The 14,860-nt window shown below is 41.6% G+C and overlaps 1 protein-coding gene across 1 annotated transcript in view; it reads left to right on the forward strand.

Moving 5' to 3' along the window:
* DCTD (dCMP deaminase) overlaps window positions 1-14,470 on the forward strand; it is a gene marked incomplete at its 5' end in the record, with an annotated part of 16,863 nt that extends 2,393 nt beyond the window's left edge. Inside the window, 3 exons of the mRNA XM_008949082.1 lie at window positions 10,176-10,292; window positions 11,829-11,925; window positions 13,861-14,470. Of these exons, the coding sequence (XP_008947330.1) occupies window positions 10,176-10,292; window positions 11,829-11,925; window positions 13,861-13,939 (293 nt within the window). The remainder of the gene's footprint in view (window positions 1-10,175; window positions 10,293-11,828; window positions 11,926-13,860) is intronic.
* Between the last annotated feature and the right edge of the window lie 390 nt (window positions 14,471-14,860).

The raw sequence follows: 14,860 nt of genomic DNA on the forward strand, positions 1-14,860 counted from the left end.
CTCTCTCTCTCTCCTTCTCTCTCTCTCTGTCTCTCTCTCTCTCACGGGGAGGGGAGATGGGGGAGTGGGGTGGAGCACACAGTTCTGTTCCGTGTGGGTCCTGCCCTGAAGCCCTTTTTACATGGAACCAGAACAGCTGCATCAGCAGTACATACTATGAAGGAGCTGAATTGTGCTTGTCTTGAAGTATCTGACTGCATTCTGCCATTCCATGCTGGTTTGCCTCACCTGGTGTGCAGTGGATCTACCCCACTGTGGGTGAGTTGGCTTTCATTGTTTATTTCAGCCTCTAATTTGATTCACATTTACATGAAATGGGCAAAAGGAAGGAAGAACAAGGACAGTTGCACAGTAAATGTTGCTGAGTTTTTTCGGTTCCTGTCCTTGTCTCTATGTCTTTGCAGCAGGCGTAGTTTGGCCTCCTGTTTTGAAGGGTCCTCTGTGAATCTTCATGCACATTTTGACAGGGCTGTATGGTTACTCCCCTGTGCCAGGTGTGGTTTGCAGGAACCAAAGATACAAGATGCTGGTCTGCCTCAGTCTTCCTGCCTTAATGGGCTCGAGTTGTGCCAGGGGAGGTTTCAGTTGGATATTAGGAAGAATTTCTTTACTGAAAGAGAAGTGAGGCATTGGAACAGGCTGCCCAAGGAGGTGGTAGAGTCATCATCCCTGGAGGTGTTCAAAAAATTTGTTGATGTGGCACTTGGAGACATGATTCAATGGTCATGGTGGTGTTGGGTAATGGCTGGACTTGATGATCTTAGAGGTATTTTCCAACCTTAATTATCCTGTAATTCTATGCCAGAGTGCTGTCTTCTGGGCATGGAAGTGGAGTTGAGAGCTGCCTTGCAGCATGCAATAAGTGATGGGGAGTTGAGGATGAACCATGGTTAGGACTGATAAGGAAGCAGGGAGTGTATTCTCACTTAAATGCCCCTTCTTCACCATTCTGCTTCCACACCAGCTCCTGCTGCACCTCTGTGCCATGCAGCAGAAGCCATGGGTACAGGAAAAGTGGGTGTTAGGAGCTCCTTCATCCTGTGCTGCACCTCAGCCTCAGCCTGTCCTGGGCTTGGAGCGGCAGAGGGAAGAATCATAAAACTGAACAAGAGCCCTGAGGAATTGTCCCTTCCCCCTGCATGGGTGGGGGAAATGAGGACCAGAGTTCAGCTTTTGCAGGCACATCGTTGAGTCTTTTCCGGTGTACAACATTTATCACTGCTTTCTAATTCTGCTTTTTGCTTGTAACTTATAACAATCAGTCCGGTACAGAGATGAGGCTTGCCTGAGTTTTGACGTTCCCTGTGCTCGCCCAGAGCTCTCTGTAAAAAGCCAGTGTTACATTTTCTGGTTTCCTGTAGCACTGAAGTGAAAGATGATATGCAGTGGCTCAGCGCGTAATTCATCAGTCTCGTATTTGAGTTCTTAAAATCCCAGTACTTTGTCCTTGTTCACTTCACCAATTTATTATAAAACCTCTCATGTTAACTCTTAAGCTTGAGACAGTTTCATATTATTTTTCATAAGAGATGTATTGCCCATACTAGGGCCAGCTCCTGCCAAATTTTCAGCCTGCTGCAAGGCACGGAAGCTCTGGTTTTACATATATTGACGGTACTAGAACGGTACAACTTGGTATGACTGCTCTTTATTTATAGGGTGAGGAAACAAGTGTTAGCCCATTGATTAAATATAAAGTACTGAAAACAGAATATTGATTTTGGTTGAATCTTTATGCTGCTGTAAGGTCTCAGTTCTGCAGTAAGATCAGTGTGGGAGGTCTCTGGGATCTGAGTGTGTTCCAGGCATTGAAATCTAAACTGACCAATTTAAACTTAAAATGTTGTATGAATTTGTGAGGAATCTTTGTACAAGATGACCTGAGAATTATTTTTTTTTCTTGACTCCAAAAGATGTGGAGTAAAGTAAAAATCTCTAGTACGTGATGTTTAAAAAAATGCACTAACCAGTCTTAACAGCTTGGAGAGATGAGTTCATATCTTGGAGCTGGTCTAACTACCGCCCCCCAAGAATTCTAGTCTTTACCTCATTAAAAAAATCACAACTTTGTAACATAAAGTGTCTGCTGTGATAAATAAACGACCTATTTTGTAATTCACAGATCATTTAAACTCTAGCAGTTTCTTATTAATCTTGATAGTATGCTTGACAGACCAGACAAGTATACATATTTTAAAAAAAATGAGCTTTTAAAATTTCTGATAGATGCAGACACACATAGAATTGTTGCTAAAATCTCATTAAACTGTCATGTTTTCTGTTCTGGTTTTGCTAATCATTACAGCATTTGTGTAAATTGAACTTCTTATCCTTGTTTTTTCCTGACTGGCTTGTTCAGAGAAGGTACAATCTTACTGTGTGCCCCATTAGCTTATTGTGGAAATGCTGACACCTTCATCACTAGAGCTGCAATGTGGCTTGTTAGGGAAAAGCTGATGTGATGTACCACCACACTAACTTGGAAGTTGTCTTCTAGAGCTACTAAATGCATCTGCAGTGCTGGGGGTGGATCTGGATGCTGACCTGGTTTTATGTACTGTTGTAGGTTAGACATAAACATTAGCTCACTGCCCATCTGTTTGGACCACTGCTGAGCTTTCTCTAGAACAAAGCCTGAGTATAGTTCTGCCAGTGGCTTACTTGCAGGCTGCTGAGGAGGGCAGGCTGGAAAAAAGACTGCAAGGAAGCAGTCATCCTGTACTGGCCTGTAGTGCAAAGCCTGCTGAGAGTGAAGGCTTAACCCTCCTCCCTCCCTCAGGCCATGCTGAGGGATGCGCAACTCTGTTTCATGCTGTGAAAATACCACTCTGATGGGCTGCAAAAGAAGTCATCTCACTTCTTTATGCACTTTGAACTGAGACATACAAAATAAGCTTGTGGTGTCGTGAGGCTCCTAAGATGTGGAGCCTTGAGGAAACCCAGGGCCAAGTGCTATGTAAAGCTGATGGAGCCTTGAGTAGGAGGAACACGAGCCAGTCTGTGCCAATTGGCCTCAGGGCCAAGGGTCAGTCCCTGTCCCTGTCTGTGTTTAGCAGCATAGACGTAGCAGGGGATTGGACCTAGAGGTTATCTTTGCAGAATTGTGTTAGATGATCCTATAATAAATTTATTGAGCTCCAGCAGAACAGATGGATGTGTTGACCCCACAGCTCTGATCAGATTCACTGTCTGATGGCTAGAAAACTTCCACCCTAAATTTATTTGTGGTTAGTTTATACATTCTTGTGTGTGCCAGCATTGTTCTTTTAGCTTTTCCTCTTCACTGCAATCAACCCTTCCTTCTTTCCCTCCTTCCCCTGTGTGCTTACTGATAACAATAATATTTTGAACTTTTGTGGTAGGGCTAAATGGCTCCTGTCACTCTTGAATTTTACTCTATCTGGAAGCTTGTTGGCTTGAAATTCACTAGTGTCTCAGTTATTGACATCTGCTGCAATGCACTGTACGTACCTAACTTGCACCCTCAAGTGTGGGTTCTTCTCAGCTCACTGTTAGGTTGTGCATGATTAAAAACGTTTTATATTTACTTGTATCATAAGTGTAACCTGAGCTGCTACCAAAAGAAAGCATCAAAATGTTGTAGGTAGTGGTCAGTCCACCTTAGAGGATGGAACTGTCTGCAGGGTGTTTGGATGTGACAGGATTAGTGATGTGGATCACCTCTACGGATACTGCACATTCCTTATGAGAGGCCTGAAGTAGATTAAACCTTTTTTTCCTTCTAGCTGTAGTGTATGTTTGAAGAGTTTAATAGTATAGCCTTGTTACATCAGAAAGCACAGAATGTTCTGCAGAATGCCATTTTTCACAGCACAAAATCGGGCTTTCATTGTTATGTTGGAACTGGCTCTTCCCAGGCTGCCAGTGACAAGAGCAGGGATGTTTCTCTGCACATAACACAAATAGAAGGCTAGTTTTGAATACCTACTTTACCAAGATGTTGTAAGTTCTTCCTTGAGCATTGCATTCAGTACCATGAGCAGAATCTTCTTAATAACAGACAAAATTCTGGCTTTCAGAGTGAAAAGTGAGTCCCCTCTATTTCTGTTAGATGAATCCAAGGATTTGACGATGCTCAGTGTTCTCTTGCCAATCATTCAAAATACATTTTTCTCCTATTAATGCAAGTCTTCCCACCAGTGTTAGTTGCTGTGCCCCTGTTATGCCCTCTGTCCCCACTGCAACCTAACACCATCCAGTTGACAACCAGTCTCTAATTAAGAGTGTTTTAAATTAAAATGACTGGAAAATTTAGAAACCTCTGAGCAGAGAGAAAATATTGAGTAAATATGCTTACAAATATTTATACAGGGTGAGATATCATAAAATATGTGGTGTGGCAAAAAGGATACTCTAATTGAACAGTACCTGCTGTGTAAAATGAAACAAACTGTTATCAGCATTTCCTTGTGTTAGGATTATGAGCTTTTAGTCAACTTTTTAGAGAGATGAGCACTTGAAGATATTCAGGCAAATGTTACTTTTGTAGAAGCTGTTATTTTGACAGCACAGAACTTGATAAGGCACAATGAAGAATTGTGATGCTCTCTTGAATTGGCAGTAGAAAGCTGAGGCTTCAGCTGGAAAGAGGATCTGTAGGAGATGGTCTCCACCTACCCCCACTTGTCCTCTCTGGTCCTGCGTGGATTTCTGTCCAATTCTGCTGTCATACATTAGATTTCTAGAAAGCTTGGGGATTTGGAAGCACCAAGAATAATTTCTCTTGTTCTGCTTGCCCACTAAAAAAACACCTCTGTTCTGCTGAGTAGAACAAACTTGGAATAGGATGGGATGAACTGGGAAATGGGTAGATTAGCTAATGCTTCTCAGGTTTTGAGTGGGGCTGCCAGAGACGCTGCCTCCAGCAGATTTTGTGATGCTCATGAGTGGGCTGAGTGGTTCCCTTCTTCACTTCCCAGTTCTCCTTTTTCATGGAAGAGAGCAATGAAGCTAGGGCTGTTCTCTTTTTCTGACTGCTGGCTGAAGAGGTTAGGACTCCAGTGGAATCTGGTAGTGCTGTCCTTGCCCCCTTGGCCTCACCATAGCAACTGCTCTTCCTCCAGCACGCAGAGCGAGAAACAGAACGACAGGAGTGGCTGAGGGCAGCATCAGCCCAACAGCCATCTCCTGCCTTCCTCTAGTGCAGTGACCAGCAACCATCCCTACCCTTTTACTAAGGATGAAGAAAGATTGATGCTGTTCTACAAATTCCAGATCCATCAACCACTGTCCCTGGTGGTTGTCACTCCAGACCCTGTTCCTTTCAATAATATTTTGGGCCCTTCTGTGATCTTTGCTATGTCCAGTGTCAGGAGTCCAGAGAGTAAAGGGTAACTGGTAGGGTGGAGTTTGGACAAAGATGCGATGGACAAGGAATGAACACAAAAAGGTGAAGATTTTAGCAAAAGACTGGGAAGAAGTGGGCCCAATTATAGAATTCCCTGTATCCATTTCTGTACCAGGTTTATGTTGAAGAACACCATCCTATTACCATGTGTCTGTTTTGGGAACCTGATTTGTCAGGTTCGTTAAAGTGGCAGTATAAAAACTTATGTTGATAAATTATAGAATCATAGAACGGTTTGGGTTGGAAGGGACCTTAAAGATCATCTAGTTCCAAACCCCTGCCATGGGCAGGGACGCCTCCTACTAGACCAAGATGCACAATGCCCCATCCAGCCTGGTCTTGAACACCTCCAGTGATGGAGCATCCACAGCTTCCCTGGGCAACCTGTTCCAGTGTCTCAACACCCTCACAGTGAAGAACTTCTTCCTTACATCTGATCTAAATCTAGCGTCTTCCCATTTTTTGAACCCATTAACCCCTTGTCCTAGCACTACAAGCCTGTGTAAAACTGGAATACTGTGTGCAGTTCTGGGCTTCTCAGTTCAAGGACAAAGAACTTTTTTGGAGAGGGTCCAGCGCAGGGCTACTGAGATGATCAAAGGCCTGGCACACCTGTCATATGAGGAAAGGCTCAGGGAGCTGGGGATGTTTAGCTTGGAGAAGAGGAGGCTGAGGGGGGATCTTATCAATGCTTATAAATATCTAAAGGATGGGTGTCAAGAAGATGGGGCCAGGCTCTTCTCAGTGGTGTCTGGTGACAGGACTAGGGGCAGTGGCCACAAGCTGGTGAACAAGAGGTTCAACCTGAAGATAAGGAAGAACTTCTTTATGATGGGAGTAACAGAGCACTGGAATGGCCTTCCCAGGGCGGGTGGTGGAGTTGCCATCTCTGGAGACTTTCAAGGCCCGCCTGGACGTGTCCCTGGGTGATGTACTCTAGGTGATCCTGCTCTGGCAGGGGGCTTGGACTAGATGATCTTTTGAGATCCCTTCCAACCCCTAACATGCTGTGAATCCCTCCCCAGCTTTCTTGTAGGGCCCCTTCAGATACTGGAAGGTCACAGTAAGGCCTCCCCAGAGCCTTCTCTTCTCCAGGCTGGACAACCCCAACTCCCTCAGCCTGTCCTCATAGGAGAGATGCTCTAGCCCTCTGATCATCTTGGTGGCTCTCCTCTGGACCCATTCCAACAGGTCCATGTCCTTCTTTTGTCGGGGGCTCCAGAGCTGGAACTTGCTGCATGACAATCTATATGCATTGAAATGTATTCTCTTCAAACATAACACCACATTTAGTGCATAATTTCTCAAAATTCATAGTCTGGCTCAGTAATTGATCACATAGAAGGGTCACTCCTTCAGCCCCTCCTTTGATTGCTTCTTAAAAGGTGACATGTTACTACTTCAAGCTCTTCATCAAGCATGTCAGCCTTTAGACAGTGTTAAGAAACACTCTGAATAGTCCTGTGCTTCTTATAAAATCCCCAGTCAGAACACTTTTAGTAGGTGTGCTGGAGAGTCCTTCTAACTCTGCAGCCCACTAAGAGCATGTTCATATTAAGTGGTTAATCTTGAAAAATGACCATTAATTGGCTGAGGGTCTCTTATTTAGAGGCAGACTTAACGATTAGTGCTACCTCAGATATGCAGCACCAAGCAGTATGCAATAAGAAAAGACAAAAACACTACAGTTAGTACCACCAGTAAGGAAGCAGGCATTCCTCTGCTTTTTTGGTTTGTTCCCTCCACCCCACCCCGTGTATATAGTAGCAGGTGGTGAGAATGTCAGAGCACACACACTAACTTCTCCTTGCGTGGTTATTTCTTCAGCTAATGAAGCCTTCCGAGAATACTTTTGGAGCCACTTTTCCAGAATGGAAACCAGTGTTGCAGGCTTAATATTATGTTGGCTGTATGTGAATATATTTTAGAAAAAACAAAACACTGGGGCCCCCCATAGGGTATCATAAAAATTCTCAGTTTTACTAGTCTATTTAAATATACAGTTTTCAGAGTTCTGAATACTGCACACCTGTGAAAGGTTATTTTAAGTTAACTGCTTATTGTCTGAGAGAGAACAATATTTAACTATTAGTAGGAGCTCTTAACAGGTTAGAAAACTTCAGAACACCCCAAATGTGAACTACTTAGTTATTATTAACGAGGGATTTTGGACTCCTAGAATTGTTTTCTGTCTCTCACTAAAACAGTATCAAATTGGGCAGTTCTATAAGATGCATCGGGAGATAGCAGACTACCTTATCTATAAATCAGTTAACAGTCAATGAGTATCTGCCAGAGACTGGGGAATGTGAAGAAGAGAGAATGAAGAGTGATGGAACAAAGCCTAAAAATTATTGTCAGGTAGCTTCTTAAGGACCGTCTAGCATAATAACCCTTACAGGGGCCAGTAACAGGTGTCTGGAGACGTGTAAAACAAAGACACATGTAATGATAGTTCCCCAGAATATTCTTCAGAATTCCAACAACTGAGCCAGCATGGTTTTGTACTTAGTAGCCCAGTACACTAGAAAAAAAATAAATACTGGAAGGAAAAAGATGGCTTCTGGAATCAGTGCAGACTTCTAGTCCCATACTGCTTTCTGTAGTAAGTGCAGTAAGAAATAACTTAAGGGTTAGGCCACAGTGTGCATGAAAAACCCTCCTCCTTTTGGTTTTGAAACAAAAACCTTCTGGGTTTGTTGGAGACAAACTTGCTCCAGGTGATTATCTTCTGTGTTATTTTTGTCCTGAACTTGTTTTTGCTTGGGAGGAGGTTTGTTGTTGAAAGTTTTGTAGAAGTCTGCCAAAAGAGTGTTTCTTTCTCATCAGTGCAGAGAGCAATATTGTGGCAATACTAATAATGAAACTCGTCTGGTTTTATGGCTGAAGATTTCTGAGTTCTAGTGAAGAAAAAATATTTACTGAAGGAATTAGTGGGGGTGGTTAGTTCTGTGAGCCTTTGAAAACATTCCCTCATCCTTCTTTCTGGAGGCCTTCCACATTTTAGACTGCTGCCTAGAAAACTAGTATATTGTTCAAAGAAGCTTGAAAGTGATGTTTCTGTCCTGTTGACATAACCTAGTTCCAGCTGTGGAAATAATGATATTCTTTTTCATTCAATCCTCTGTAACCCCAGAAAAATAATTATCTGACTCTTTGTTGTGCAGGCTACATAAGATTAGTGCAACTCAGTAACTTACTTGGAGTTAAATGTATTTTCTGGATTTTCTAAATGCATAGGCTCATATAACTGTGTGTCCTGTATGCTTAATGGCATGTGTTTAAAATACAGTGTGTTGCAATAGAAACAATAATAATAGAAACCTTAAGGTGATGGTGCTTCGGGTTGGTTTGGTTTTTGTTGTTGTTAATTTCCTATTCTTTATGTCAGTTCCTGGCTTTACTGGTTATGAGAAGGTATGTGGCCAGCGTAAGTCATGGTGATGCTGGGAACTGCTTGTAGCAGTCAATCCTGAGCTTTCTTTAGCAAGTGTTTGGTCCTTTGTGACTTGTCTCTGTGGGAAAGCTGGTGTGCTGGAAGTTAGGCTGTAAATTTGTGGTGCGTTAGCTATTCTGTGGAAAACTCGGTGTGGACATTCAGCGGGTGGGGGGGACGTTTCCCTTCAGCCAGGGCTCGGGCGCGCTGAGGGACGGCGCTGCGCTCAGCCACCCTTCCTGGGCAAAACCATTCACAGAAGAGGGCAGGGCAGAGAAGCAAGTGTGCCATGAACTTGTGCTATGAGTCTTCGCCTGTTTCCATTTTCACATGTATGCAGGGGAGAAGAAAACTGCTTTTTTTAAAAAAAAAATCCATTCTTCAAAACAGTAACCACATTTCAGCACCTGTTAATGAAGTAAGTCAGGGCAGCAGGCAGTTTCTTAGTAGGTAGGTATATAAATTATGCAACTTGCTGTCCTTCCTAGGAGTAAACAGGAAGTTCTCTCAGAGATCCTAATGTTTTTTTCAGAGGTTCATGGTGGATGACACAGAACCTGCTCTTCTCACCCGTGTTGGTAACATGTTAGATAATCTGCTGATGTGTACAGCATAAAAACTTAAACCCTAAGGTGCAGTCTGTCCAGAAAGAACTATTGTGTTATGCTGGAATAAGGCAGGCTAGTCTGTTGCTACCTGGCCTATATCAAATCCATGGAGAAATAGAGGACTTTTTTCCCCTGACTGGGAAGTCTGGTACCTTTTAATGAGCAGTGAACTCACTTTAATATTAAAGCTGGGACGTTTTTATGGTTGAGTGTGTCTTGTGTATTCTTGGGGTGAAAGAACCATGCAGCAGAAGCCCTGAGTCGTTCTGAGACCCAGAGGAGCCGGCTGCTCGGTTTTGCTTCATGATTCTCCTGCCTTTAAGAGGGCGCAGCGTGCTCTTATAACCGTAAGACCGTTCCTATATGTGCATGTAAACACACAAATGAGCTGCTTTATACTGGCAATTAGATACTCCAGAGAGTTGTGAAGCTGTGAGACATTGCTTCACTTAAGGGCGGTTGCAGCTACTTGGCCCACAGCCTACGGCTTTGTTGTCTGCACTAGGTGTTAGCAAATGGCGATGCTAATGCGCTTAATGATATCATTACTAATCGGCAGCCTGGTCAGAACAATTGACCTTCATTGATCTTGGTTTTTCTGCTTTTATTTCTTCCTCTGCCCTTTATGACAAGCTGCACAAGCTATTTGCCTTTGAAAGGATGGAAGCGGTTATACTGTAACACTTTAATTTTAGTTTGACTCATTTCCTTTAATGAACGGTGTTATGAATTGTTTATTCTCTTTTTTTTTTCTTTAAATCAGTGTGCCATGCTGAACTCAATGCCATCATGAACAAAAACACAGCCGATGTGAAAGGCTGCAGCATGTATGTTGCCTTATTTCCATGTAATGAATGTGCAAAGCTCATCATCCAGGCAGGTAAGGAGTAGCACCAGCTTGATTTGTCAGGGTTGCAGCGCTGCCTGCTCCTTGGTATCTTATCACGGGTGTATTTCATGTTAAATTGCTGCTGTTAGATCTAAATTAATTGCACTGTCAACTTCATACGGTGCTACTTGTGGGGTTTTTTTTGCATCTGAATGGTGCCAAATTTTTCCAGTGCTAATTGCATCTTCTGTGATTCTGAGTGTGCTTCTAATTTAGGTTTGTAACTTCTCTAGACCAGGAGCTGCTGAAGAACAACACAGGCTTTGCATATAATTACTGTCAATTTTACTGTGCTCTGACACGTTGAATAGAGTAGGGCAGAAAGGAATAAACTTCTGCATGACAAAAGGTCTGTTGGGAGTATATACATGAAATTTTAATTTGAATGTGATGCATGGTAGATATTTGAAGATTTTAAAATATCTTTGCTCATAAATGTCACAAGACTTCTATGATCTTACTTTAATTATGTCTTTCATTACAATTGTTATAAATCCGTGCCACTGCAGCAAGCGTGCTGGCCTAAATGTGTCTCCTTTTTTCAGATTAGGCAGTATCTGCAGTAGGCTTCAGTTCTGTGAAAATCCCTGCTTAAGGTAGCATAGTTTTGCTCATTGAGTGAAGTCTTGCAGTCCTAGCATGGATGGCTGTCCTGGGAGTTTCCTCACCACTAATGGCCACAGGGATCTAGGAAGAAAGCAGCAAACAGAACGCTGCTTTATTTTGATCAGTAAGGTTTGAAATCAAGAGGGGCGAAGGGGGAAAGATGATAGTATTCTGTATTTGTGTTATATTTCTCTCGTTTATAGAATCAAAATCAAGTGGTCTTCAAGGTAGATAGGCTGCTTGTTCTCAGTGTAGTTGCTCATCCTTTTTCTTATTCACTGAGGGCAGCACTAAATTGCAATGTATTGATACTCAGGTTGTCTGGTAAATACAGCAAGATGTTGATAAGCTCTGAAAGGCTTGTGAATTCTCTTGGGTCAGCCTTTACACTTCTCCCCTGCCTAAGTAATTTAAGCATAGATCATTCAACAATGTGAGAAAGCATCCCTTTATGAGGATTTGAACCAGGGATTGGGAGTTACTTATGAGACAGAGAACAAAAGAAAAAGCCACATCCTTCTCTAGCTATGCGTTTGGAAGGGGAACAAGATTAGGGGTTTATGTTCTTTCTGGGGAATTTAATATATTAGAAAGGTAGAAAAGTTTTCAATTACTTTTGCAAAAATGCTTTATTTCTAGTCTGTCTGTCTTGTGTTTCTTGCCTGCAAGTATTTGGTTCTGGTTTTAGGAGTTAAACTTAGGTGAAGGTGGAGAAAACCATTTTCCAGCATTTGCAAAAGAACCATCCTCCAAAACAGCTCTACCTTACATATCCTTATTCTCAAGTAGAGTATTTTGGGAAATAGAGGGCTACCAAGGAGTTCTAGAGCACGTGGCTGAATGCTGCCTTTTCTGATTTTCTGCACTAGACATTATTTTTCCAATGTAATTCTAACATTTTTTTCTGTATATCTTTTTTAGGCATAAAGGAAGTTATTTTTATGTCTGACAAGTATCATGACACCACAGAAATGACAGCTGCACGGCGGATGTTTGATTTAGCAGGTATTATATACAGGTAAGACAGCTTTTGATTAGATTTATTTTTATTTTGGAAAGGAAGAAAATGGTGTGTGAAAAACCAACTTTCGGACAAAAGTTTTTTACATTGTGCAGCATTTTATTCTTTGGTAGTGTTTGTAGGCCTGCGAAAGATACTGGATTGACAGACTGTTGCACCATTCTTCTTGCCTTCCTATGTGATTAACTTTCCATTTTGTAACATTTGCACGAGATAATGGTCCATTTGGAATACTCATTCCATTCAAGGACTGCAGTGAAATTGTGACTGTGATGGTTATTGGTTCCATTGTACTTGGGAGAGTCATCGCTGACCCTACTTCAAGCAGGAGGTCAGACTAGATGATCTCCTGGAGTCCATTGCAACCTGAATTATGCTATGACTATATGAGCCGGACTGAAACAACCAGTTGACTTTTTCTGTGGATTCCCTGATCCTTACTGAAACTGTATTGTCTTCCTGTTGCAGTCAATCTGGGAAGGTGTCAAACAAGCCACCCGCAATTCATTCTTAGTGCCTATAGCTGTCCAGCCTTCCTTGGTCAGCTTTTCTTGTGAGAGAAAGATAAAACTTGGAATATTTGCCTTCAAGTAATGAGCATCTGAAAAACGTTTGAAGAGTGGGGTTTTTAAAGACACTGACAGAGATACCTAAAGACAATCTGTTCACCAGCTAGCTTGATAGCAGTAACATGCTGTGGGTGAGGCTAATTATGCAGTCAAGGAAGCTCTGCAAGTAAAAAGTTTCACAATATAAATATAAAGACTTCGAAAAATTTGCAAACATAACAATTCTGACAGATAAAATTTTAGGATGAAAGGTACCTACTGGGCTAAGAAACATCCATGAAAAAACACAGCGGTACTTGAAATTCAGTTTTAGTCCTTCAGTGTGTTTCATGTCTACTAAGACTATTTGACTAAGAAGCATAAATCATTCTCTTGCAAGTCAAATCTTGTAACTTCTCCAGGGTGAGAAGTGTTTCTTGCAGTTCAGACAGTTATTCTCGACAAAGTATTCAGAGTTTCTGTGGTCAGCAGCACGTGCTTTTCTGTGTTGACTGTTACTCCTTCTTGTATTGATTGTTAAGGATGTAGGTGGTACTTAATGAATCTCTTGAACTGAACTGCAGAGCTTAATTAGGTACTAAATCCACACTATTTGCATAATCCTTTGTTTACTGGTAGCCTGGAAAATACATGCTTGGTCTCCAAATACCTTCCTTGCTAATTGTTGTAGCAGATGCTCGAATGATAATAAACCGAAACATTTTGTGGCAGTATTAATTTTATAGTTCTTAAGTTAGAACTGTTAAACGATTCCCTCTTAACTAGTTTGGGTTTTCCTCAGTATGATGCATAACGTGATCTGTTCCCCTAGCACAAAAAAATATTCTCATACACTGAGGCAAAGTTTGAAAGTATTCTTTGAAAACTTGGCAGGAAAAAAGTAACCAAAGTACTTACCAAATAGATTCCTTTTTTTTTTTTTAATATATATGTATACATATAATACACATAGAGTATATTAAAATATTTTTATGGTTACATACATGTGTACCTATATATGTCAATATGTCTTTAAAATATTTGAAATATAAATAAGTATGGACAAAAATCCCAGCCCTGGTAACATGATGCCAACCACCTGCAGCTAAATTGTTCAAAGTCCTTTGACTCCTGGGTAATTTATGAACTCCAATAGCTGAAGAATGTACAGGCTAACCCACCCCAGGTGTCTTTTTTGTCTTAGTCTTTCTTGTCCAGGTTTCTCTCAGTGTGGTGCACTGTAATTGGCTCCCACAGAGATGAAAACTATGTGAATCCAAGGAGGGGTTGGGGTTTTTATTTCTTCAAAAATTTAGCTGGAGCTAAAGCAAGCAAAATGTTTTAACTACTCACTAACTAATATCTGTATTTTTCTTTATTTTAGGGAATTCAAGCCAAAGTGTAACAAGATCATCATCGACTTTGATTCAATTAACAGCAGACCAAGTCAAAAGCTTCTGTGAATTAAGCCTCATTAAGTCTCTAGAAGAGTGTGATTATCCTTTTCTAAAAAGCTGCTAATGCCTTTCATCTTGAAGTTACTAGCAACTTTTTAAGGGCTTCTGTAGCTTAAGTAGACTTCTAAGAAATCCGAGGCATGAAATATCCTACTCACTTCACCTTGTCATGTGGAATCTAAATCTACTTGAAATTTTTTAATGCCTTTAAAAAGTCTAGAGGCATGTAGATGAGACAATATAATGTATGTAAGGAAAACTGTTCTGATTCTTGCTGTATTCATGACCACACGCTCTGATAGGCTGTCAGCACTGATTCAGACTCGGTTTAACAGTTGTACTTGTCACCAGTGGTACATTGAAATATGCTAATTTATGTTGATCTCACTATTGGATATGTGGATCTAAATAGTTGATCTTAATAAAGGACAAAAAATGTTATCCCTGCAAATACTAATCTTCCAACTAGCATAACACTAATATTTGAAAGGTTATACAGCTTTAAGGATGTGTGATGTTCTCTGTGCCTTACCCAGCCACTGAAGTACCCATTGTTTTTTTACTACCACTGTCATCTGTGGAGAGAGGTGAGAGGGGAGGTTGTGCTGAGAATGGCCCGTGCCAGGCCGAGCCTTACGTGTGCTGTCCGAGTCCTTGCTTTCCCCAAGACTCCAGACCTGGAGGGGGCTGAAGGAGTGAATCATTTGGTTCTTTACCTTTGGGACTTTTACTTGGAGTTGGTTTTCGTGTGTAGAAGGAAATTATTTTATTGGTCTAAGCTGTTTCTAGACAATCCAACATAGCTCAGTCTTAAAATCAGCCTGTAAGGTAACTGAATCAGTTTTTGTCCTCTGGGAGAAATCTGAGATAGTCAACCCCATTCCCATAGCTGTGCCAACAGAAGTAATTATGGAGTTAGCTCCTTTC

Source organism: Merops nubicus, unplaced genomic scaffold (assembly GCF_000691845.1).
Source record: "Merops nubicus isolate BGI_N331 unplaced genomic scaffold, ASM69184v1 scaffold19181, whole genome shotgun sequence".
NCBI lineage: Eukaryota > Metazoa > Chordata > Aves > Coraciiformes > Meropidae > Merops > Merops nubicus.